Source organism: Leiobunum rupestre, chromosome 2 (assembly GCF_980474605.1).
Source record: "Leiobunum rupestre chromosome 2, qqLeiRupe1.1.hap1, whole genome shotgun sequence".
Classification (NCBI taxonomy): domain Eukaryota; kingdom Metazoa; phylum Arthropoda; class Arachnida; order Opiliones; family Sclerosomatidae; genus Leiobunum; species Leiobunum rupestre.
Window position 1 is genome coordinate 3,683,293 of NC_143385.1, and position 25,682 is coordinate 3,708,974.

The 25,682-nt window shown below is 37.3% G+C and overlaps 3 protein-coding genes across 3 annotated transcripts; all 3 read right to left on the reverse strand.

The window, feature by feature from the left end:
• Positions 1-1,445: 1,445 nt before the first annotated feature.
• Positions 1,446-2,609, reverse strand: LOC149955545 (uncharacterized). The gene has a single exon (XM_090166678.1). It carries the CDS (start codon positions 2,607-2,609, stop codon positions 1,446-1,448), a length of 1,164 nt encoding a protein of 387 aa, XP_090022804.1.
• A 929-nt stretch (positions 2,610-3,538) lies between these two features.
• LOC149955546 (uncharacterized) lies at positions 3,539-3,853 on the reverse strand. The gene has a single exon (XM_090166679.1). It carries the CDS (start codon positions 3,851-3,853, stop codon positions 3,539-3,541), a length of 315 nt encoding a protein of 104 aa, XP_090022805.1.
• A 99-nt stretch (positions 3,854-3,952) lies between these two features.
• Positions 3,953-5,446, reverse strand: LOC149955547 (uncharacterized). Its single transcript, XM_090166680.1, has one exon. It carries the CDS (start codon positions 5,444-5,446, stop codon positions 3,953-3,955), a length of 1,494 nt encoding a protein of 497 aa, XP_090022806.1.
• Between the last annotated feature and the right edge of the window lie 20,236 nt (positions 5,447-25,682).

The following is a 25,682-nucleotide window of genomic DNA, read 5'->3' on the forward strand; positions in this document are numbered from 1 at the left end:
AATGTAAGAAACGCTTATCCGATGGCAAAATTAAAGAATACACGTATAACCGATAGGCTCAATTTCGAAAATCGTTATCCTTGTATTTTTCATCTAGCGAAGAAAAATCGAACTTTGCCGAAAAACTGAAGATAGCCAAGGAAAAATACGCAACAATTTCTTTGGCAGGTATTTTTACGAAAGCTGTGATTTATTTGTGTAATTTGACGGAGCCCGTCACTGGTATTGATATTGAAGAAAATTATCCCAACGCAACAACAATCAACGCTATCAAAACTCAAGTTACGTCAACACTTAGTGATGGAACGGTAAAGAAATATGTTTATACGAGAAAAGCACAAGCTCAGAAATCCGTTAGCTTGTTTTTCGAAACCTTGGAAGAAAAGATCTGTTTTGAAGAAAAGTACGAGCAAGCTAAACGAAAACATTTCGGGATAGCCGTTGGCATTTTGTTAACGAAAGCGGTGGAACAACTAAACAAGACGGAAGAAAATGACGCCCCGAATACTTCGATATCATTCGAAAGCTCTTTTCATACGGAACCGAATTATTTTGTACAGGGTGAAGATATCGAAATTGAGAATTCGGAATTGAGAAATGACGAACCGACGGCTATTTCCGAAAATTACCCTCGTTTGCTGATCTTCGAAAACACTGCGTTTTTTCGTGCCCTTCAAAGTGTCGAAGAGCATGCCCGAGGTTGTCATGGTTATTGTTATAAAAGACCACGCGCATGACCGCAACACATCCGTAAACAAAATTATAAAATCGAAAGGCGGCCCTACCAGTACCAATGATAGGTGGCACGCTGTAAAAGCCGTCACCAGAGAACTGAAGGTAATTGGCAAAGGCGCGATAAAAAGGCACAGAGTTACGTATCTAAGCATGTTATAAACCTTTTTCACCATTACTCGTCAAATAGAAATGCAGCTTACAAAGTACGAACGGGAATATTTACAATTATATAATTTACTTTATTTGGATCTAAAATCAAATAAAAGCGAAAGGTGACCCGTATTATTTTATATATAAATAAATATAAATAAATAAAATATAAACACATATAAATATCTATAAAAATAAATATATTTATATATACTACGCAAAACTATAGCTTTTCGAAAACTATCCGAATAAATTCCAATAATTTATAGGAAATGAAGAATTTATTTAAAATTTGTGGTTTTTTGATAATCTCTATAATATCTTTATTCATAACACAGAATATGCAAAAAATTGCCTCTTATTTCAACGATGTTTTTATAAACAGTAGGTCAAATGTAGATATCAATATTGTATTTTCGGACGCATTCTAGCTAGTTTAAAAATTAAACGAGTGAAGAGTTGCCCTTTGTTCGGTCCAGCGAACTAAGAAAAGGATTATCTCTACAGGGGTCCCCCTTCGCTCGGACCCGCACGACCCTCGAAATCTTTCCTAGCCCCATTTATGTTCGACCCCCCCGCATTTCATCCCCCTTTGGATGGGACTGAACGGCTGATGAAAAACCGGCCTTTAAGAACTTCTCTGTGGTTAAATCCGAGACTAATTCCAGGTGAACTGCACGAGTTACCGAACAAGTAAATAAGGTTATGTAACACTTGTTTCCATTTCTTACGAACAATGGTCCACAAAAGTCGATACCAGAAACTTCAAAAGGCAGTGATGGTTTCGTTCTGGCTGTCGGTAATGGCGCACTTATTACAGTTCCTGGTTTTGCTTTAAATCGTTTACATTTTGCACATTTGTATATAGTTGACTTTACTAGTTGGCGTACTCTGGGTACCCAAAAATGTTCTCTTATTTCGGTTATAACTTCGTTAACTCCGGCGTGCATTAGACGTTTGTGGTAGTTTTTAATTATTAATTTCGTCAAGTGATGTTCGGGATCCAGAATCCAAGGGTTTTTCTCACGTTCGGTAAAATGGGTTCCAAATAAACGACTTCCCACACAAATGAATCCATTGTCTAATACAGGGTGCAGCGTCAGTATTTTAGAGTCTTGTGGTATAAGTTTTCCGGATTCTAAGTGACCGATTTCTTTCTTGAACGATTCCTTCTGAGCTCTTAATATCCAATATAACTCGGCTTGAACGATTTCCTCGGTAGTTAACGGTCCCTTTATTATTTGTTTCGTTCTTATAATTTTGATAAATCTTATAACAATCGCTGTGATCCGGTAAACTCTATCCAAAGAGCTATAATTTCCCAGTTTTAGTATAGCTTCTTCATTTGTTTCTTTTCTGACTAAAGCTGTGGTTTGAATTTTCTTAGTCGCTTTTAATTCGTTTTCGACACTTCTTAGAGGTTCATCATTGCCCTCGTTAATTTTTGATTTTAAGATTACATCCGAGTACGACATCAAAAATTCAGGCCCTTTCCACCAAAGGTTACACGTTAATAATTCCAACAGTGTTTTTCCGCGTGTCGGTATATCAGCTGGATTTGATCGTTCAGAACAATGTCCCCATGAGACAGGATAAGTTAATTGTTGAATTTCTCTCACTCGGTTCTCTACAAATGGTTTCCATTTGTCCGCTTGTCCTCTTATCCAATTTAGAGTTATCGATGAATCCGTCCAAAATTGAACTTTAGCTGGGATAATCGTCATAGCGTTCCTTACTCTATTTACAAGTCGGGCTCCAAGCACTGCTCCCATCAACTCCAATCTTGGCAAAGTTAATTTTTTAATTGGCGCGACACGAGTTTTTGAACAGACCAAAGCTGTAAAATATCTTCCTGTTACGTCTCTAGTTCGAAAATATACGACTGTGGCGTATGCCTTTTCACTCGCGTCTACAAAACAGTGAATTTACAGATCAATCTCGAATTCTTCGATTATTTCTCGCCAATAATATCTTGAGAACAAAATTTCTTGAAGTTCTCTTAGCTCACAGCACCAGTCTTCGAATTTGGACGCTAACTGTTGCGGAAGTTCGATGTCCCACGTTAACCCATGGTTCCATATCTCTTGAAATAAGATCTTCGCTCGAATACTAAAGGGAGCCAATATTCCAAGTGGGTCGAACAACCTCGCCACTGACTTCAATACCCATCTTTTCGTATTTCTTCGATTCGTTTTAAATTGAAATAACGTTCCTAACTCAAATATCATTTTATCTTCAACTTCATTCCAAGCGAGTCTTAACACTTTAGTGTGAATCGAATTAGGTAGACTTATGTTCGTTTGTTTCTCCGATGCTTCGTCGACGACATCAATGACGCTCCTTACATTACAACGCCATTTTTGAAGCTTCATTCCAGCTTCTTTCATTATTTGCGAGGTTTGAGATACCAATTTCCGCGCTTCAATCAATTTCGATGCACCCGAAAGCATGTCATCCACATATAAATCATCCAACAAGACTTCACTCGCTCTCGAATAAATTTCAATATACTTCTTTACGTGGAATTTTATCGTTGCTGACAGCAAAAATGGACTTGTAGTCACGCCAAAAGGGACACGTGTGAAACGAAAAATTTCAATGGTTCTATTAAAGGGTTTTTTAAATCGTTTACCCAAGGAAATCTGACAGCGTTTCAGTCGTCTTCATTTAGCGAGATTTGATGAAATGCTCGTTCTACATCTGCACTAACAGCGATTTTATGTTCTCTAAATCTTATCATCACATCAAAAAGTTCAGGTATTAAACTAGGTCCAGTTTCGAGACAATCATTTAATGATAATTCTCCTTTTGCGTCACACGAGGCATCGTATACAATGCGCATTTTTGTAGTTTGCCTTTCTTCACGAATAACCGCAATGTGAGGTAAATAGTAGTTGGGGAAATTCCCTTCTTCGTTTGACTGGTTTTCTTTGACTTCTTCGACTATACCCATTTCAACTTGCTCCATTATAATTCCATGGTATTTTACGAAGAGTTTTTCATTGGATTTTAGTTTTTGAATTAAATTTATTGTTCGTTTCTTGGCCACTTCATAGTTGTCGGCCAGCTACTCTTTGTTATCCATCCACGGAAACGAAACAGTGTATCGGCCTTTTTCGTATTTAATAGTGTTCTCGAAATTTTCGTTAATTTTACTTTTCGAGGTCGAATTGTTGTCCAATATTGGGTAAATTCCAATCGAATCCAATTCCCAAAAAGAGCGCAATTGATTCGAAATTTCTTCTTCAATTCCAACTCTCAGACAGGCTACAGAGTTAATTACAACAGTAGAAGCGACAATAGACGCTGGTCCCTGTAAAGTCCATCCTAAGACAGTGTCTAACGCGACGAGAGCGCTACTCAATCTCTCAGTTTTTCCATATGCGACCTTCCAATATGCGTCGGAACCAATCAATACGTCGACGGATGTATTCGGTCGCCCGTCGTGTTCAGAGTTTAGCGCGTCTGAAAGTACCAGTCCTCTTCTTTCCATTTCAGCTATTAGTTTCGTATCAGATAAAGCGAATATGGTCCCGCACAACTCTGGGGTCTCGTAGGCTTCCAGTGTTACAACTTGACTAGGGTGTCTCACATTTCTTAATTCCAGACGCACTCTTTTTCGTATATCTCTAACCGGTTCACTATTTCCCAAAGTATTTATATTCAGAGGTTCTTCGCTCAAAACTTCCAAGTTTAATCGTCTTGAAATGTCTTCCTTTATGTAGGACAAGTGACTTCCGCTATCTAACAAGCAACGAACTTTCTCATAGCTTCCGTGGTTGTTTGTAATTAACGCTTGTGCTGTTTGAAGAAGTACTACTTCTTTAGCCGCAGTGTTGGAAAACAAAGTCAGTGCGGTTGCCTTATCGTTCTTATCGTCCAATATTTCTTTCACTTTGGTTGTCGTTTCTTCCGAATTTTTATCGCATAGCGTTACATGGTGTCGTCGTCCACAATTTTTGCACTTATTAAACCCCGATCGACACTCTAGAGCTCTATGATTTGCTCTCATACAAATGAAACACAACCGTTTTTTCATTACAATTGACTTTCTTTCTTCAACTGGACATTTCGTGCATTCATAGAAATTATGCGATGAATAGCTACAAAAAACGCTTTGTTTCACAACGTTCGCACCCAGAGAAGCGGCAGTTGGTATCGTAGGCTTACGACTCGTGTAGTAATTTTGACGAGTATTTCCGCTTCCGTGAGAGGACGATGGTTTTCCCGCGGACGTATAGTTTTCCTGGCTGTATCGTCCGACTTCCGTACGTTGGATCGCAAACGCTCTTTCTCTACTCGATATTTCCTTATTTAAAAACTTCAGTAAGTCTTCGACTTTCCATTCAGCGTCAACGTCTTGTTCTCTACTAAACAGTAACGCAACGTCTTCTGGAAACAATTTCAATAATACCGGACATAACAAAGATCCGTAAGTATCCGCGACAATGCCTTGCGCCTGCAGACTTCGAACTTCAACTTCACAAGAATCAAATAAAGATCTGAGAGCGTTTAAATCGTTTGATCTTCGAACTGGGTCCATTCCCAATAAACGGTTCATATGAGCGTTGATAATAAGTTCCTTTCTTCCGAATCAGTTTTTTAGTATTTCAATAGCTGTTCTGTAGTTGGTTCCCATCATCGCTAGCCCAGATATGGCTCTTTCTGCGGCTCCGTCCAAGTAGCTTTTTAAGTAGTTAAACCTCTCGGTTGATTGTAGTTGTTCGTTCGTGTGAATAGCACTGTTTTATTGCGACCAAAAGTTTTGCCATTCCGCGATGTTACCGTTGAATCTTTTAATTTCTAATCGTGGAAGTTTTACGGTAGGTTCCATAGGTCTCGCAACGTTATTAGCGGCAGCGTCGATAGTTGGTGGTAGATTAACTCTTCGTTGACGCGATAGTACTCTCATTACCTTGCTCTTACAATCGGTGTATCTTTCTCTGTATTCTTCTGATTTTTCAACCTCGGAATCGTAATCTTCCATGTCTGTAATTAGATTTTCAACTTTTGCATCCAACTCACTTATAAATATCATTTTTGATTCCAATTGCGCCAAACTAACCTCTAACCGATCGTAATTCGTTTCATCGTCTTCCAGTTCTCCTTGCAAGGTTGTGAAGATCACCGTCATCGCAGCTCTCAACGTCCCTCTCTTTCTCACTAATTTTCTCAGATCATCAGCCATATTCAAGTAAATTATTTCATTTAGATTTAAAAAAAAACACCGTTTTAGTTAATCCCGGGTTTCGGCATCAAATTTTACGGAAATAACCTAAACAAGTTGATTTGGGAGAGCTATATTTGTAGACTGAAATACAAATTACTTTTCCGTAACGACTTTTTAATAAAACTTTAACCCTAACGAAAATTTACAACTTTTTAAAACAATGTTTCTAACGTTACTGTCATCTCGAGAAATTTCAAATGTGAATATATTTTCACGTGCTTGCCCGCGATCAAATCTAAACTTTATACATTTATATTTTTGTTTTAATTTTATATTATTATTATTCCGATAGTTTTAATATTTTACCATTACCACCCGTACTTATAATACTGGTCTAAGGGCCCGTTCCAGAGACATTTTCAAAACTCTCGTAAGTTAAAAAGTTACGAGAGCAAATCTACGAGACTCGAGCTCTCGTATCTTAAACGCGTTCCAGAGACAACTTTTCAAGAATTCGTAAACTCCCGCTCTCGTATCTTTAGCCTTTTTTTTAATAAGCTCCGCCCCCCGCCATAGCCAATAGAAACGCCGGAAAATATCGGCGGGAAGCAGGTTACTTCAAAAGATATTTTTGCGTCGTGCGTTAAATCTTACTTGTAAAAAGCGGCCACTTTTCACTTTCGACTTCCTAATCTCGGCTACTTATCAGTTATTTTATTATATTTTATTTATAAAATTAAATAACTTTTTATATATTTACATTTGTTTTTTAAATATTTACATTTGTTTTTACCTCTAGGAGGGGTTATACAACGACCGTGTCTGTCTGTGGGTGGGTCTGTGGGTGGGTCTGTCTGTGGGTCTGTGGGTCTGTGGGTCTGTCAGGACTGCGAACTCGTTCGCATTTTCGGTGCAAAGTGTAATCACTGCGTACGCAGTTTCTCAAAGGGTTGGCAAAACCACCGTGTGACGGTGAGCGTTAACGGATGCATTTGCGGTTTGGTTTGGATGGTGTTTTTTCGCTCACCGTCGTGACGGTTTGGTGTATTACGTTTTTGTAATGTTTATGCGTAGGTTGTGAGTGTTGAATTTGTTGTGTTTGTGTTCTGATGGTTGTGCATGTTGAGTCTGTTGTGTTTATATGGGCGTTTTCTCTCCAACTTCTTCTTAATGACTTTTGGACGGACCGAGTGCTGAGTGTAATGCTACCTCTCAACGTCCAATGGCAGGGTTTCCACCAGTTGTACACGGTATTCGTCTTAGTATCAATTTGCGATCGCATCGGGCGGGATTTGAACCCGAGACCTCCTGATTGACAGGCGGACGTTCTACCACAGAACCACCGACACTTGTTACGCCTTGTTGAAAATTAGACATTCAGCTTTATCGGAAGCGTATTTAATAGAGTACGAAATTTTGGTTTAATTGAAATAGAATTGAAATTGAAATTATTGCATCGAAGAAATTCTAATTTAGCGTTTCTCTATTGATTAAAAACAAATGCGCCACCCTGGTTTCGAACCCAGACCATTCGGCTTGGCAGTCGAGCGCTCTACCACAGAACCACCGATAGCTGCTTAGATTCACTGAAATTAAGACAGGCATCGTAAGCATAATAGGTAATAAAGTCTTTTTTTATTAATGAATTTATGAAGGCCTAATCTGGTATTTTTTAAAGGTTAAATCTTGTTTTAGCGCAGTCAGCCGAGATTAGAGGGTTAAAGGGTAGACCCTGTGGGTGGTCCACTTTCTTAACGACCTATATATAGTTCTGTTAATTCAAAGGAAATAATTTAACGTTAATTGCTTTAAGAGCTGGCGGTTAGTCAAGTAGCTCTCTGTGCTTTGTTGATGGTAAGGTTTTTGCTTCTTGTAAATACATTTGGTGTGGATATTTGGATATCTACGATTTCTAACGCAGTCAATGATTTCTTGGGTGTGCGAGTCATTATATGATATTGGAAATTGGACGGCATTGGTCTTTTTCATGTGGTATGCGTCACAACGTCAACAGGAAGTGAACGAGTCGTCCACTACCAGATATCTACGGTATCTTCATCAAGGGCGAGTGTTGACATAAAATGAGCGTTAAAGATGCGGCAAGTATTTCGTAAGCGAGTGATTCCAAAAAGCCTCTGTAGATATTTCTTTCATTAAAATTTGCTTCGTATTATATTTAACTGATAAACTTGTTCTGTAAAAGGGTTTAATTCAATTGTGCATTGTTATAGTACGTCTAACTTACTGTTGTAACTACTTAACTTATGATATTCTGAATAAATTAAAATTGGTCGTTTCGTCTCAATTATTTTAATTATAATTAAAATTTTATACCGGGCGGGATAGAAATGGGTTAATATTTTTAACAAATAACTCTAAATTGCGGAGATATATCTTTAAGGGTTATCTCGAGAAATTAATACCACTAGGGACAATTCTTCCGAGGAGAGGTATATTTTGGCTTGCCAACTTGTTATATATTTACATTATTTTTTTTATAAACGTGAAATTGCAAAAATGGGGAAAGCCAATAGAAAAGACAGCGAAGGTGAGCACAGGGCGAAAAATTTTCGCGAAAGAGAAAAGGAAGCAATTGTTAGTGGAATTGAAGCGAGAATGGAATATTGCAAAGAGAAATGGGCATAGGAAAGAGATATGAAAGTGCGGAAGAAGTGACAAAAGCTTGGGAGGAAATTGCGAAAGAAGTGTCAGCAGTGGGAATGGGCAGTGTAAGGAGTGGAAGTCAAATACGAGTAAAGTGGTCCGACTATAAAAGTACCATAAAGAAAAAGGCCCAAGATATCATAAGGACCAGAAAAGCGACCGGGGGTGGACCAATCAGTTATGATGAGCTGTCGCCACTTGAGATTCGGGTAATGAAGCTAATTGGTGAAACTACTATTCACGGAATAACAGGTGGTGATAATAGAATTGATACTATGACAATGAAGAAACAGGTACATAAAACTGCACTTCATTTACTTAAAATATAAAATTAGAATTGTTATAAATACATTACATTATAGAAACCAAAACCCGTACCTTCGATAAGCACCAGTGGGTTTCACACTCCTCCAGCCACAACAAGTGGTGTTTTTTTTATTTCACCATGTGCCGGGCGTGTTTTCGTGTCTCCATTAAATACACCACCGAGCGTGGGTGGTAGTGTTCCCCGAAACTTAACATCAAAGAGAAGTGGTAAATATCTTAAGAAATAAAGGTAGAAGGTGTCATTAGTTATTTTAAATTTAATTTAGCTTCCCAAATTGATGCCAACAGAATGGCAAAAAAAAAACTAAAATTAAACACGCAAGATATTTTTCGTGAAACTGGTATGTTTAGAAATGTGCAGTTTAGATGTATTACTAACTAGTGCAATAATTAAATAGTTGCAATGGCTGAAAACCCACTTCCAAACCCACCTAGGCCAACAGTAGAAGCAAAATCCAATAGTGGTTTTGTTAACGTGGCTCTTTTTGTACATTTCCTGAAAAAATGATTGATATAAATTTACATTATAAGTAATAATTTGGTATACATATTGAAGGTGATAAAAGAAGCCATAAGAGGCTGCGTACCATTCCCGAGCCCTCCGAACCTACTACTAGCAGTGCTAATGCATTAGATCAGGCTGCCCATTCCGTAGTTAACAACCAGGAACGTTTGAATGGGCTTTTGGAAAAGATACTACAAGAAATGGTCACCCAAAGAGAGCAGAATGGCCAACTTTTTAAATCCTTCTCACTTCATTTGGACAATTTAAATAAAATTTTGGTTTTCATTCACAATGCTCATGTTCCAGCTGAAAAGGACAAGATCATATACGAGCAGTATGTCTACTCCTTTAAAATAAAATTAATGAATATTAATGATTACCTTTTCACTAGCTTTCAGATGTAAAAACGCCCGGCAACAGCAAAACTGTTATTGTTTAATCAACAAGTTGGCAAGCCAAAATATACCTCTCCTCGGAAGAATGGTCCCTAGTGGTATTAATTTCTCGACACGACCCCCAAAGATATCTCCGCAATTCAGAGTTATTTACGAAAAACGTATTCTCGGTTCAAACCCTGCCCGGTATAAAATTTTAATTTTAATTTAAATAATTGAGTCGAAACAATCGAGTTCAATTTATTCAAAATATTATAAATTAAGTAGTTACAACAGCGAGTTAGACTTACTAAAACAATGCACAACTGAATTTAACCCTTTTTACAGTACATGTTTATCAGTTGAATATAATACTAAGCAAATTTTAATGAAAGAAATATCTACAGATGGTATTTGTATTTTTCACGCTTACGAAATACTTGCCGCATCTTTAACGCTCATTTTATTTCAACACTCGTACATGTAGACTTCCAGTTGACGTTGTGACACATACCGCATGAAAAAGACCAATGCCGTCCAATTTCCAATATCATATAATGACTCGCACACCCAGGAAATCATTGACGGCGTTAGAAATCGTAGATATCCAAATATCCACACCAAATATATTTACAAGAAGCAAAAACCTTACCATCAACAAAGCACAGAGAGCCACTTGACTAACCGCCAGCTCTTAAAGTGGACCACCCACAGGGTCTACCCTTTAACCCTCTTATCTCGGCTGACTGCGCTAAAACAAGATTTAACCTTTAAAATTTCATTCGTAAAAAAACCAGATTAGGCCTTCATAAATTCATTAATAAAAAAATACTTTATTACCTATTATGCTTACGATGCGTGTCTTAATTTCAGTGAAGCTAAGCAGCTATCGGTGGTTCTGTGGTAGAGCACTCGACTGCCAAGCCGAATGGCCTGGGTTCGAAACCTGGGTGGCGCATTTGTTTTTAATCAATAGAGAAACGCTAAATTATAATTTCTTCGATGCAAAAATTTCAATTTCAATTCTATTTCAATTAAACCAAAATTTCGTAATATTAAATAAGCTTCCGATAAAGCTGAAGGTCTAATTTTCAATAAAGCGTAACAAGTGTCGGTGGTTCTGAGGTAGAACGTCCGCCCGTCAAGCAGGAGGTCTCGGGTTCAAATCCCGTCCGATGCGATCGCAAGTTGATACTAAGACAACTGGTGGAAACCCTGCCATTGGACGTTGAGAGGTAGCATTACACTCAGCACTCGGTCCGTCTCAAAGTCATTAAGAAGAAGTTGGAGAGAAAACGCCCATACAAACACAACAGACTCAACATGCACAACCATCAGAACACGGCGGTGAGCGAAAATACACCATCCAAACCAAACCGCAAATGAATCCGTTAACGCTCACCGTCACACGGTGGTTTTGCCAACCCTTCGAAAAACTGCGAACGCAGAGGTCTCGAGAAACTGCGTACGCAGTGATTACCCTTTGCCCCGAAAATGCGAACGCGTTCGCAGGCCTGACAGACCCACAGACAGACACGGTGATTGTATAACCCCTCCTAGGGGACTTTGTCCCCTCGGAGAGGTAAAAATATATGATATTCTTATTATTGTCTAGTCAAACAGCTGACCAGTTTTTTTTCAAGGGAACTGTCTCCATCTACCTATTTTTCCTTTTCATAAGTTTGGCGGTAGATTTAAATTTTTTCAAAGGTGGTTAACACCTACCTGTTTTTTTACCCATGAGTGAATAATTTTTTCAATAAACATATCTTAAATAATTTGAAGATGTCTTTTTAATATTTGGTTTAAATGCAAATTAATTAAAAACCAGAGTTACAATATTAAATAAATACTTTATTTTAAGAATTAAAATAATGTTTATTATAGTGGAACAAATGTAAGAAATCAAGGTGTAATACAAAGAATAACCAGATGTAACAATGCGAAAAAATGTATCGTGAGAAAATAACAAGAATTTTTGGCACATTAAGTTTTGGGAATTGGAGATAGTTGACTTGAGATCACCAAACCCTGGACCCCTGACTACATCACTGAGAATTGTTGTATACCTCGTTATAAAGTGGGGATTAAGCAATTTTAAAAATAAGAAAAATGTGAAAGTTATATTTAAGTTAAGTTAAAGTTAAGTAATAATTAAAAAGAACACTTGCAAGTCCATGAAAATTCCATTTCAAGCCATTTGGTCTACTGATTCCTGGGATGTTCTAGGTTTTCGACCAATTGGTTTAAAATGTTATTGGCACGAGCTTGCAAGCGTGGGTTGTGGGGCTCGGGGAGAACACTTGCACCGTCTTGTCCATCTTCTACCATTGGCTCGGGCATTTCCACACCTTCGTCAAGGTAGAAGTTGTACAAAATGGCGCAAGCGAGAACAAATTGACAAACATTTTGAGGTTTATACAACAAATTCCCTCCGTAGTCACTCAACGCGCTCCATAAAGATTTGAAGATTCCCTTGCATCTTTCGATGCAATTGCGGGCTCTTCTAAGACGACGGTTGAATCTCTCCTGCGGCTGAGTTCCCGGATGGAGAATGGGACGCATCAGCCAAGGTTCCAGAGGGTAGCCACTATCTCCAATGAGCCATGTTCCCTCTGTATCCATTGAGGAGAGACGGGTCCTGAGGTCGCAATTCGCCCATATGCTTGAATCGTGAGTACTCCCAGGCCAGTCCGCCACAACGTCCAGGATTCTGGTGGTGGAATCGCAAACCTAATTGTAATAAATGTAAAAAAATAGTGTAAATATTGAAAAGTATCGTTAACTACACAATTTCAATATACAAAGTTATGGCTTACCAACTGGACGTTGATGGAGTACCGGCCTTTACGATTCAGATAGACATGTGAATCGGGAGTACTCGGTTTCTGGATGTGGGTACAGTCTATGCTCCCAAGACACCCAGGAAGACCTGCCTTCTCCATAAATCCGAGCTTCGTACGTAGGATCTCTTCCTGGGTTGAAGGGAATTTGATGTAGTGGTGCATACGACTGTTGATAGCCGCTGTCACACGACGAATGATGCGGCTCACACTCGACTTGACAGTTCTGTGTCGATAATCATTCGCCGTGACCCACTGAATGCTCCCCGTCGCAAAAAAATGCAAGCATATGAGGATCTGTAATAAGTTAATTTCATTATACAATTGATCCAATTGAAATATATCAAAACTAAAAGACTACTGTTCTATCGATCTTCTTTTCGTTTACATTAAATGTATACTTAAATATAAAACTAAACGATTGGTCTTTCTTTTCTCTTCGTTTTGTTATTAAGTAATAATGGCAAAGAAATTCTTACCTGCGTAGCAGAATCAATTGGACGACCTCTCTGTGTTTGGTGATCCAAATCAGGCATTAGAATTTCCCAAAGCTTTATAAATACCGTTTTAGGTAAACGGTAATGTGCCAAAAATTCTTCATTACTCAAATCCATAGGATTGGGTCTATCTCGATACATTCTTTCTCGCGGTACACCTGGTTCAACATTATTTACACCTTGATTTATCGCATTTGCTCCACGAAAGGCCAAAAGAGCAACGTACTCAGCCATATTTCTGCCTCTTTTGGCTACCCAACGAAGACGCAAAAAACAGCTGTTATTATTTTATTTCCTACCCACCCCCCCTCCCCAGGCTCCATCTACACTCTACTTTTTACTCATATTAGATTTGGCGGTAGATTTGATTTTTAACAAACCGTTCAATGTTCTCAAGTGTTTTTTTTTTGGTGATTATTTATCGATCGGGAAAGGATAAATTTATCTGTTAATGACAGCTAAATTTAAAAATACCCAAGCTACTTCAATAATTATATACGTGTTGGTTAGCAAATTTAAAATATTTTATTACAAGGAGGCAAATGTAATAAAAATCGAGGGGTAATACAAAAATGATTTGACTGTTGGTGACACCTGGAATGATTCGACAAACACTCAACTTTACAGATCGGTGTCGATAATAATTCGCCGTCTTCCCAAAACAAATAATCTATAATAAGATTATTTTATAATACACCAAAATATCAAAACGAAAAGATAGTTTTTTCTTATTTTCGTTTTAATATTAAATAAAAATAATGATACACGAATTCTTACCTGCGTAGCAGAATCTATGGGGCGCCCTTCAATTCGGGCCTCGGCCATTCCCATTTGTAGCTCAATAAACGCGGTTTCAGGTAAATGTTTGATTGGTAGTGCCAAAATCCTTATTTTTTAAATCAATTCATAGTATTGAGACACTCACGATACATTATTTTCAGTGGGATGTCTGTTTCGATGTGGTTTACACCTTGATTTTTCACGTTAGCTCGTATAAACTCCACCGCCATTTTCGCCTCCAAACGCATTTACGAGAGCTCTACGAGAGCTCCTGATTGAATCAAGATTTCCCCACTGACTTTTATTCAATAAAAAGTTTATTTTATGAAATTTACAAAAGCAGTTCATACATTAATTATTTTAGAGACCGAATCGTATAATAAACTAACCGAAGTAATGGAACATGAACCTTAAAGGTTATGTTTAACGTATTTCGTGTTCTTGCTAACTAATTATCATTCAAGTACCATTAATTTATCCATATAGGGTATATATATATATATTAATAAATTCAAAGAAATACTTAATAAACACTTGACCAGTACCACGAAACTGGAATTTAACAATTCCATTGGGATCAAACCCGGATTATCTTGCTGCGGGGCGGGAGTGCTAATCACTATTGGAAAAAGTTTTGGTTCCTGAAACTTTAAGAAAACGATTTGAACAAATATTAGAGCGAGCTATAGAGCTGCTTCCCTTTATTACTAAAAACAATACAGATATTGGGTTAAAAAAGAGTAGGACAATATTCGAAGACGAACACATTTAATTAACAAACCTAACACCTTAAACTAGCACTTTTTTTAATACAACGATTTACGCTCATATTGTGATAATGACGAAGTTTAACACCCCATAAATGTACTTTTTTGTTAAATTATATGAGTTAAGATTATATTTCAATCTGTTAAACGTAGTGCGATTGCGAAAATGTTTCTGAAAAACCCCATTTCACGTGAGATAATATTTTACTACGGGAGTAACAACATGAGAGACCGAAATTTAAACATCCGAAGTTTCACCAGATGGCGTCAGCAGTTTTATTCATCAAAATCTTAAATTAACAATTATGAATTTATTTTGTATTTCTATTATATGCTAATTTTTTCCCAATTAGAACCGTTGTTTATAGATTTAATTCGTTTTTACAAGGTTTTTCTGAGAAATCGATATTTTATATAACATTTGCGCCATCATAAAAGAATTAAAAGGGAACTTCAAATGGCTTCGCTCAAATTTGGTTTCGCTATAAGCATCCACAACGTATTAGAATTTGACGATTTGTTCTGCAAAGAGTTTTTCTGCTGTTTGGATTGCTTCAGAATACTTTTTTGACATTAAGAAAAATCTGCGGTTGCACTTCATTTAAAAAATAATCCGTCCCATGTTATCGAGTGGGAGAATTCAACACTGTTAGCACAACCTAACAATTTTTTTGAACGCAACATTAGGGAGAGTATTGAGATTTTAAAAAAATATAAACAAAAAATGAATAATGACTTTGGCCCCTTTTTGGACTTTGTATGGGGTCATTCCACGTGAAATCGTCAATCGTTGTTGCTTGATAGTAACGGATTTCGCCCAAATTTTTTCCCCTGGTTTATTTATCCTAAATGTGGAGCACCCTGGAGTTTAGCGAGCTAATTTAAAAAATTCGAAAAGGTATGATTTTTTGAAATTTCATACATTTTGGCTAGAGTTTCGTTACTTAATAAACATTTTTTTTCAGTAACATGATTCTTAAAGCTCTTCAAAATATGAAAATTGGTACTCTCAGCTAAAAAGACCTACAGATTCCGAATTTGGCTTCCAATTTACTCTATCGGCTCTAGTGTTTGATATAAGAGCTGTTTGGGGGGGGGGGTAGCGCAAAACATCGTTTTTACAAAGGGGTCCATTTCAGAATTCAATAAATATTTCAGAGAAGCACCTCCTTGCACATAGGAAGGTCCCTCTTAAATTTGGTGTTGGCGACCAAATTATTTTTATCAAAACAAATTTTTTGAAATGGGCCAATTTTCGCGTTTTTCGCAAAACTGCGGTATATGAGCTGGATAGAGGGGTGGCACTTATCATTTATTTCACGAAATATGCCACATCCGAATTCAACCAAAAGTTCAAATAAGCACCTTCTTACGTATAGAAAGGCCTCTGTCAAATTTGGTGTGTGCGACGAAACTATTTATATCCAAACGAATTTTTTTGAAATTAGCCATTTTTAGCATCTTTCCCAAAACTTCAGTGCGTGAGCTTAGGCGGGGTGGCACTTAATATTTAAAGATCCCTTCCAAAATTACCAGAAATTTCAACAAATTTTTATTTATAGGTTTCAAAGAACTGAATTTTTAATTTTCTATTCTTATTTTCTATGAAATATTTAAAATATTAAATAAAATCAACAGATAATTTTAATTAAAATCCGAATTTACATTTTTTTAAATAGTCTCTTGGCCTTTAATAAACACCATTTGAAAAGTAGTAATGCCTTCCCCTTAGCGATTTTGGATGATTAACAGGGCAAAGTATTTCACACTCTGGAATCCAGTGCTCATCTTTTCGATTGGGCCAGTTATAAGAAGTTGAGATACCGTGAGAGTGAATGAAACTGATTAGTTATTCTCGATATTTTTCATTTATTTCCACAACAATTTTAAAATACATATTATCAAATTATAAATACGGTAGCTTATTAGTGTATTTATAATTAAAATTTATAAACATTTAATTAATAATAAATTAATTAGTACTGTTTATATACATTAGAGTACGTACCAGTATCATAGTAGAAAACAGGGTTGCCTGTCAGAAAACGCTAGCACGCATGAAGGTACAAGTTGTCTAACCCGTGTAAATATATAAACCGTGATAATAGTATGAAACCCGGAAATTGCGGCAACGTATTGTAGTAACTTTACTGTATTAAGCAGGCGATGCATCGAATAGTACGGACTAATTTCCCGACATATATATAGACCCCAATGATTGCATTGCTAAATACTGAAAATTTTGAATGTTGAATTTTTCGTTAAATATTAAATGCCACCCCGTCTAAGCTCACGCACTGAAGTTTTGCGAAAGATGCTAAAATGGCCAATTTCAAAAAAATTCGTTTTGATATAAATAATTTCGTCGCCAACACCAAATTTGACAGAGGCCTTTCTATACGAAAGAAGGTGCTTATTTGAACTTTTGGTTGAATTTGGATGTGGCATATTTCGTGAAATAAATGATAAGTGCCACCCCTCTATCCAGCTCATGCACCGCAGTTTTGCGAAAAACGCGAAAATTGGCCCATTTCAAAAAAATTGTTTTGATAAAAATAATTTGGTCGCCAACACCAAATTTAAGAGGGACCTTCCTATGTGCAAGGAGGTGCTTATTTGAAATTTTTATTGAATTCTGAGATAGACCCCTTTGTAAAAACGATGTTTTGCGCTACCGCCCCAAACAGCTCTTATATCAAACACTAGAGCCGATAGGGTAAATTGGAAGCCAAATTCGGAATCTGTAGGTCTTTTTAGCTAACAGTACCAATTTTCATATTTTGAAGAGCTTTACGTATCATGTTACTGAAAAAAATGTTTATTAAGTAACGAAACTCTAGCCAAAATGCATGAAATTTCAAAAAATCATAACTTTTCGAATTTTTGAAATTAGCTCGCTAAACTCCAGGATACTTCATATTTAGGGTAAATAAACCAGGGAAAAAAATTTGGGCGAAATCCGTCACTATCGAGCAACAATGCTTGACGATTTCACGTGGAATGACCCTATGGCGAGATCTGTTTTAACTTTTTTACCTGGTTTTGTTATTTTATCCTGATTGTTGAATCAAACAGTTACCCTTGAGAATGGAACGAGGGTCGTTCCGAAATTATAGTCGGGTTTATGACGTCGTATTGTATCCGCGAAATCATTTTAAATAATTTTTAATTAAAAACTAATGAAAGTGTATTTTTATTTATTATTCTCAAATTTGTTCAGATAAATTTTTTGTTTAACTCTTTAGTTATTTATGAATAAATCTTTAACTTGACGATCTAAACCAAATCATACATTTTGATAATTTTTAAATCCATCTTTATTCTGAGAGTTGGTATATAATAAATTGATGGGATTTGTGTTATTTTTGTTTAGATAGGTAATATTTTAAAATCTGATTAGAGCATATTTTAAATTTTTATACAATTTATACGCTCAATTATTTTATATAAATTATTTAAAGTAGGCATCGCTCTCGATATTGATCTGACCTAATATATTACGGTTTTGTAATATTTATTTCAGGTTCAACACGTAACGACTGCTATTTTTTAAATTGATTATTTTGGGACCAGAATGTTAATTTATTAAAAGACGATGTTTCGAAGCGTGCAATCTCTTACTCGCATCTGGTTATGGACAGTTTATTTGAGCCACACATTGCGATTCTGATAGAGTCATTACCCCATCTGGTGGCAGAAAATGTTACTAAATATTAAATTAGAGTTTTACTTAATTTTGATTTCCTGACTTAAAATTCAAAAATCTATATCGGCTCCAGCGCGTGCACTCTATCTTCAATAGCTATAGTTAGTGTCGTAGAAAAAAATTTACACGTGACCTCCCGTATTTTATAGAAACACCTATTAAAAGTAGCTTTTGTGAGTAATCCACAAAATCACCGTCTTTTAGCTGTAAATGTTTGTAGATAATGTTTTGTAAATGTTTGTAGGGAATTTTTCCAATTTACGATTCTTTTGAAAATAATGTACTTAACAAATGTTGGTAATCTTCCATCACTTAGATTTACCATACCCGAGAGCGGTTTTTTAAAGGAGCGTAACTATTAACTTTAAAGGGAATAAAACCTCAGGTATTTGGGGTGGAACACCAACGTTTGGAGCTCTGGTCGCTCTTGCCTTTGTCTTTAAAAATGTTTGGGCGCCACTGTACAGATAAAATTTAAAAATTGAAGATTGCTTTGCAGGTTATATTCCGTTGAATTTCGCAATGAGACTATAGTATTTCTAATACTAAAACGAAAATAGAAATGACTAGCATGGCTGACGCGAAATATATCGAAAACCACATGTCACTGATGGAAAACGGGATGTACGCATCTGGTGGCTCTCGCCAAATGTTTTTGTAATAAACTGCGTATTTGCAGTGAAGTTGAACGTAAGAGAACGTTTGAGCTTCGAATATTTCCATTATTCTAAATGTGAACAAAAAATTGGAACAAATGTTAGAATATGATTTAATAATAAGTACAGCGACTTAGCAGAGTGTGCAGATTATCGGGGTGATTTACCAAGAACTTATTTATTTATACTTAGGGAGAAAGACTACATGTTAAGCCCATTTTTAGCGTTACTCAAAATATCCTCATACACCACATGTAGCTGTAAGCTCCTTCCCCACCGTATCTCATCGGTTTTCTAAAACTGACGTGTTTCGACGCGATTGAAGAACACCGAAATAACATTTATCCTTTCCCATGTATAAATAAATACATGTTTTATTTTACAAAGATAATTAAAAGTTTCAAACAAGAACATTTTTCGCCTTTTAACGCCACAGCAGTTATGAAAGGCGTATTTTACACCACACAAATACTAAGTACTGACTGTGGTGTACTAGACCAGTCGTTCCCAATTGTTTTTGCTATAGAACCCTAAATTATCCATCTAATTCTGGCGGAACCCCAACTAATTATTTTTACTTATCTTAAAAGACTCTTGACCCAAACAAAGATGGCCGCGCGGCGAGTTTTTGGAACCCGTATGACCCTTCCACGGAACCATTTTGGGAACCGCTGTACTAGACTATATTAGTGATAAAGTGTCCCTTATAGCGCCCAAAAGGTGGCGCTTACAGACGAAATGATTATTTTGTATTGAGTCTTTGTAAAATTTTAAAAATTAAAAATTTATTTTCACTAGAAAAAAAATATCAGCATGCAAGTTGAAGTAAATGCCATTCGTGTCTAGAAAATTGAATTCTGATTGGGAGTTAAATGAACTCAAATTAAATCCGTGGATCTTTTAAAACCTTGAATTTTAAGGGATTTACCTGAACTCAGAGCTAATAAATTCCTGGGAATAATAATAGCGTATTACATTACCAAGTCCTTTAATCGAAGCGTTTACCTTAAATTAATCTGCTCCAGTTGGGTTTCGGTAAGGTTTCTGCTCAAGAGATAGGAATACGGTTTGAAGAAGAACTTCTCCTTGGAAATATAGAGAGACATGTAATCCGGAGGAAAGTCTTTAATGGCTAGGCATGACGCCAACTCGTAAATTATCCCGTTTGTGATGACGAATATTTCACGTTTCGCGACAGCTTCGTACATCTCGGAGTCCAAAAAGTCCAAAATATCCATGTAGTAACAGTCGTAAGACGACAAGTAAGAATAAATTTCTCCCAGCGTCTTACTGTAATTCGACTGAAATGACAAAATAAATAGAATTTTACGATAATGAAATGCAACAAGCAGCGACCACGAAAGGTACAATAAAACGTGTAGGAAGAACCCGTCGTGCGGTGTCTAAGTGTCCTCATTTTTCATAAAGTGAAATTTGGTGATGATTGTTAAAAATCACATCTTCCGTCGAGGAAAGTTTATTTGGTTCATCATAAAAACATTATTGCCTAGTATTTGTCCTTTTTTTTAATCAAACAAAATGTACAGAAGAACGAGCTGCTGTGTATCTAAAATGACCATACAGTTTTTATTTAGTTCAGACTAGTTATTCATTTGGCCTACTACGTGCTGTCTGCGTTAGAAATTGCTTGTAAGTTCCATAGTTTTCACGCTAAAGAAAATTATCTTTTTCGATATTACGTCAATTTTACTCCACTCGAGACTGCCCGAATCACTTCAAACATTTTGATGCCTACACATATTTTGAAATTTATATCTAATTCAAGTTTGCCATCGCCGAATTTACCATTTGGTGGTGCTGGTGAAAGGCAGGATGATTTTCCCCTTTTAAATATCTGCCAGGCCTTTTGTAGCATATGGTCGCTGGTTATTGCGACTGTGCCGAATTTCTGTGTCGCAACCCTTCCCCTAGTGACCTAAACCTGTTCTTATTTTGTTTAATGGTTAATCCAAGCATAATGGCAATTCGTAACTATTTCCATTAACAAGCACACATATGAAACATAATTATATACTTATAGTTTATTTAATGAGCTAAATCTCTGTACTTTAAGCCTCTGCAATGAAACATGTAATAAAAGCCCTTTCAAGTTAGTGCCATGCTTAACGTCTTAACATTTGCTTTTAAATACAAAGTTCATAAAATGTTTAATGACTCAATGTTGCCATATTGAAATATCAGATAAAAATGGTGATGACATATTCAGCGGGTAAATTAATTCTGAACGCGTTACGTAAAACACTTACAGCTTGACATAATACATTTCTGTAAGGAAAATGTTAATTAATACTACCTCTCGTAGGATAATGGTGTCTTCAGTTGATCGATAGAGTAATTTTGCTTTAATTTCAGGATACAACAGAATGTCGGAAAGTTTATCGATTTTCATGTAAGCGATGTACGACGACTCGGCATTGAAATAGCTTACAATGTGACCCCATATGACCAACAAAGAGATCAGCCAAAATGCGAACAGGTACCGAGATGACGCGTAGTATAGAACCAGGGGAATAGCTGAAAGAGATAATATAGTACTTGAACCCCATTTAGCGGATCAATCTGAAAGTCGAAAACAGAAATGTTGAGGGAGAGAGAGTTTTGAACCAACATGTAATTATTTTTCTAATTAAAAGCCGAGAACAGAGATTCCATTTTCTCGTGCGCGAATTTTAACCCCCGCAAAATTGAGTGACAGCGTCGACAGCTTGACCGACGGCTCTGCCTTTTTTTTAATATAATATATACAATAAGTATCAAAAAAGAGGTAAGCTACAATACATGGAATTGTCCAGGCGGTCACTCAAGCTGTCAGTGCTGACAATCAGTTTTCACTCGTCAAAATAATAAGTACATGATAAGAGGGGTGGAAATTTGCTCTGTTCTCGGTCTTTAAGTTGAATTTTTGTCATTTGCTTTTATTTTCTGGAATCATAGCAATGAATAAATGAACTATAGTTAAAACCTTTTCCTCAGATTTTGAAAAACATTCAAATACCTTCCCTCCAGACTTCGAATAAACCACCAGTCAAAAATTGTACATTCCGATTTTGAATAAACTACTAGCCAAATACATAACTATCGTATTTTTATTAAGTACTTGTCAAATATTATACCAAGGGTTGGGAATTATGTTAAGTCAATGTGTGCCCTGCAGTAATAACATTTGTACAACAACAAAAATTTAAAAGTTAGAAAATTATTGTTCAATAAATATAAATCAGGAAAAGGCCCTTGAACCGAAAGCTCTCGTTTGTTAATCGGGTTATTTACACTGGCATTAAAAGATTTAGATTACGGGCCATGTTTTTATCTTATTTTATATACGTTTTTAAGATAGACAATAATAAGTTTTCAATTCCTGAATAAAAACCATATGGAAATAGCCCTTACTACTAATTCAACAATGTTGCTCATTGCATACTGTTCAAACTTCAAAGACAGATAACAGAAAGGCGGAGCTCGCACTGAAAATCGTGTAGGGGTAACTTTATTGTGCACAAACTGTTTTCGCTACATGTTACCCATACGCATTTTTAATGCTGGCTTAACTTGTCTATTATACGGTGGTTTAAATTTACAATTGGATAGTTTTACACTTTGACTGCAAGTTCAAACTTTGTTAAGAAATCTTTTATAGGCAATAAGACATATTCAAGGAAATTGTCAAGAAGTAATATTTCCGAGAGCCAAGACCTGAAAGCGACTGTTTATATAGTGCTTGTTGAAATAATGGAACTTTTCACTTGTACGGTATGCAACAAGTGTTTCCTTTTAACCAGGTAGGTTTTTTAAACATATTAAGGCTTAGCAAAAACACGACGTTCTGTTTACGGCTGAAAAGTTTCCATTGTTTCAAAAAGCACTATATAAACAAACACTTAATAATAATAATACTTCTTGGAAATTTGCTTGAAAATTATTGCAAAACTTAACCAGTATTATGAAAAGACTTTCAACCAATTATTGTCCTAGTGGGCCAACGAAATGTTTGGAGCAGGATTCGATTCAATAGCTTCATATAAACGTTTTATATGCGCTTGTTTATTTATATCGCCGATATTAAAAAAGATTGGGTCAGAATAGTCATCAATCATCAATCAGTGAAAGAAGAGACCTTTGCACGCGGTACTCAAACTGATAAACAAAATTAATTGAAAATATGCTTTCTCACCCACCATTAGACGTTTCTGAATATACAAGTTCGTATTATAAATCGATAAGTGAAACATTTTGCTGATTAACGTTTTGAAAAGGATGGTTCGAGAAAGCTGCACACGGCACCCTTTTTTGCGCACGGTGATAAAATCTTGCAATAATGATTGGCTTAGAGCCATGCAGACGTACCGCAATTTTGCACACGGCTCGAAAGAGGGCGGAGATAATAAGGGATAAAAGGAGGCACCAGCTCAATACGGAGTCATATCCTTCCCAGCTTTTCAGTTAACTCATAGCGACACTCCTCTCTACTATTGTCAGCTCCCAGAATTCATATCAAAGAAAATGGACCAAACGTCTAATACTGTTGGTAAGTTACAAATTTTAAATAAAATATTTTGAAATGTATATTATGTTGATTGAATTCTTTACAATTGTTTTAAAATAAACCAGATTATTTACATATAGAACGTTTTTAATAAACAGCACTAAATTTAATTTTTTTTATAAACACAGGTGGCACTTGTGGGTCTAAATGTTCTTGTACCGATTGCCGTTTTGGTCAATTTAAGGGCAAGGTGACTTGTATTTGCCAGACCTGCAATTGTGGTGATGCGTTGTTTGGTAAGAAATCGTCTCAGGGAGTAGGATGTAGCTGCAAGGACTGCACCTGCTGCGACGCTCCAAATAAAGCCAGCTGCACATGCCAGAGCTGCAATTGCTGTTACGCATCTTCTTGTAAGAAATCATCCTGTGGAGAAGGATGTAGCTGCAAGGACTGTTCCTGCTGCGGCGCTCCAAACAAAGCCAGCTGCACATGCCAGAGCTGCAATTGCTGTGACGCATCTTCTTGTAAGAAATCGTCATGTGGAGAAGGATGTAGCTGCAAGGACTGCACCTGCTGCGGTGATCCAAACAAAGCCAGCTGCACATGCCAGAGCTGTAATGGCTGTGACGCGTCTTCTTGTAAGAAATCATCCTGTGGAGAAGGATGTAGCTGCAAGGACTGTTCCTGCTGCAGCGCTCCAAACAAAGCCAGAAGCACATGCCAGAGCTGCAATTGCTGTTACGCATCTTCTTGTAAGAAATCGTCCTGTGGAGAACGATGTAGCTGCAAGGACTGCACCTGCTGCGACGCTCCAAATAAAGCCAGCTGCACATTCCAGAGCTGTAATGGCTGTGACGCATCTTCTTGTAAGAAATCATCCTGTGGAGAAGGATGTAGCTGCAAGGACTGTTCCTGCTGCAGCGCTCCAAACAAAGCCAGAAGCACATGCCAGAGCTGCAATTGCTGTTATGCATCTTCTTGTAAGAAATCGTCCTGTGGAGAAGGATGTAGCTGCAAAGACTGTTCCTGCTGCCGCGCTCCAAACAAAGCCAGCTGCACATGCCAGAGCTGCAATTGCTGTGACGCATCTTCTTGTACGAAATCGTCATGTGGAGAAGGATGTAGCTGCAAGGACTGCACCTGCTGCGGTGATCCAAACAAAGCCAGCTGCACATTCCAGAGCTGTAATGGCTGTGACGCATCTTCTTGTAAGAAATCATCCTGTGGAGAAGGATGTAGCTGCAAGGACTGTTCCTGCTGCAGCGCTCCAAACAAAGCCAGAAGCACTTGCCAGAGCTGCAATTGCTGTTACGCATCTTCTTGTAAGAAATCGTCCTGTGGAGAAGGATGTAGCTGCAAGGACTGTTCCTGCTGCGGCTCTCCAAACAAAGCCAGCTGCACATGCCAGAGCTGCAATTGCTGTGACGCATCTTCTTGTACGAAATCGTCATGTGGAGAAGGATGTAGCTGCAAGGACTGCACCTGCTGCGGTGATCCAAACAAAGCCAGCTGCACATTCCAGAGCTGTAATGGCTGTGACGCATCTTCTTGTAAGAAATCATCCTGTGGAGAAGGATGTAGCTGCAAGGACTGTTCCTGCTGCAGCGCTCCAAACAAAGCCAGAAGCACTTGCCAGAGCTGCAATTGCTGTTACGCATCTTCTGGTAAGAAATCGTCCTGTGGAGAAGGATGTAGCTGCAAGGACTGTTCCTGCTGCGGCTCTCCAAACAAAGCCAGCTGCACATGCCAGAGCTGCAATTGCTGTGACGCATCTTCTTGTACGAAATCGTCATGTGGAGAAGGATGTAGCTGCAAGGACTGCACCTGCTGCGGTGATCCAAACAAAGCCAGCTGCACATGCCAGAGCTGCAATGGCTGTGACGCATCTTCTTGTAAGAAATCTTCGTGTGGAGAAGGATGTAGCTACCAGGACTGTACCTACCTAGTAAAATCAGAAAAAGCTAGTCGCGATAGTGAAAAGTAATTAATCCGATGTACTATTTT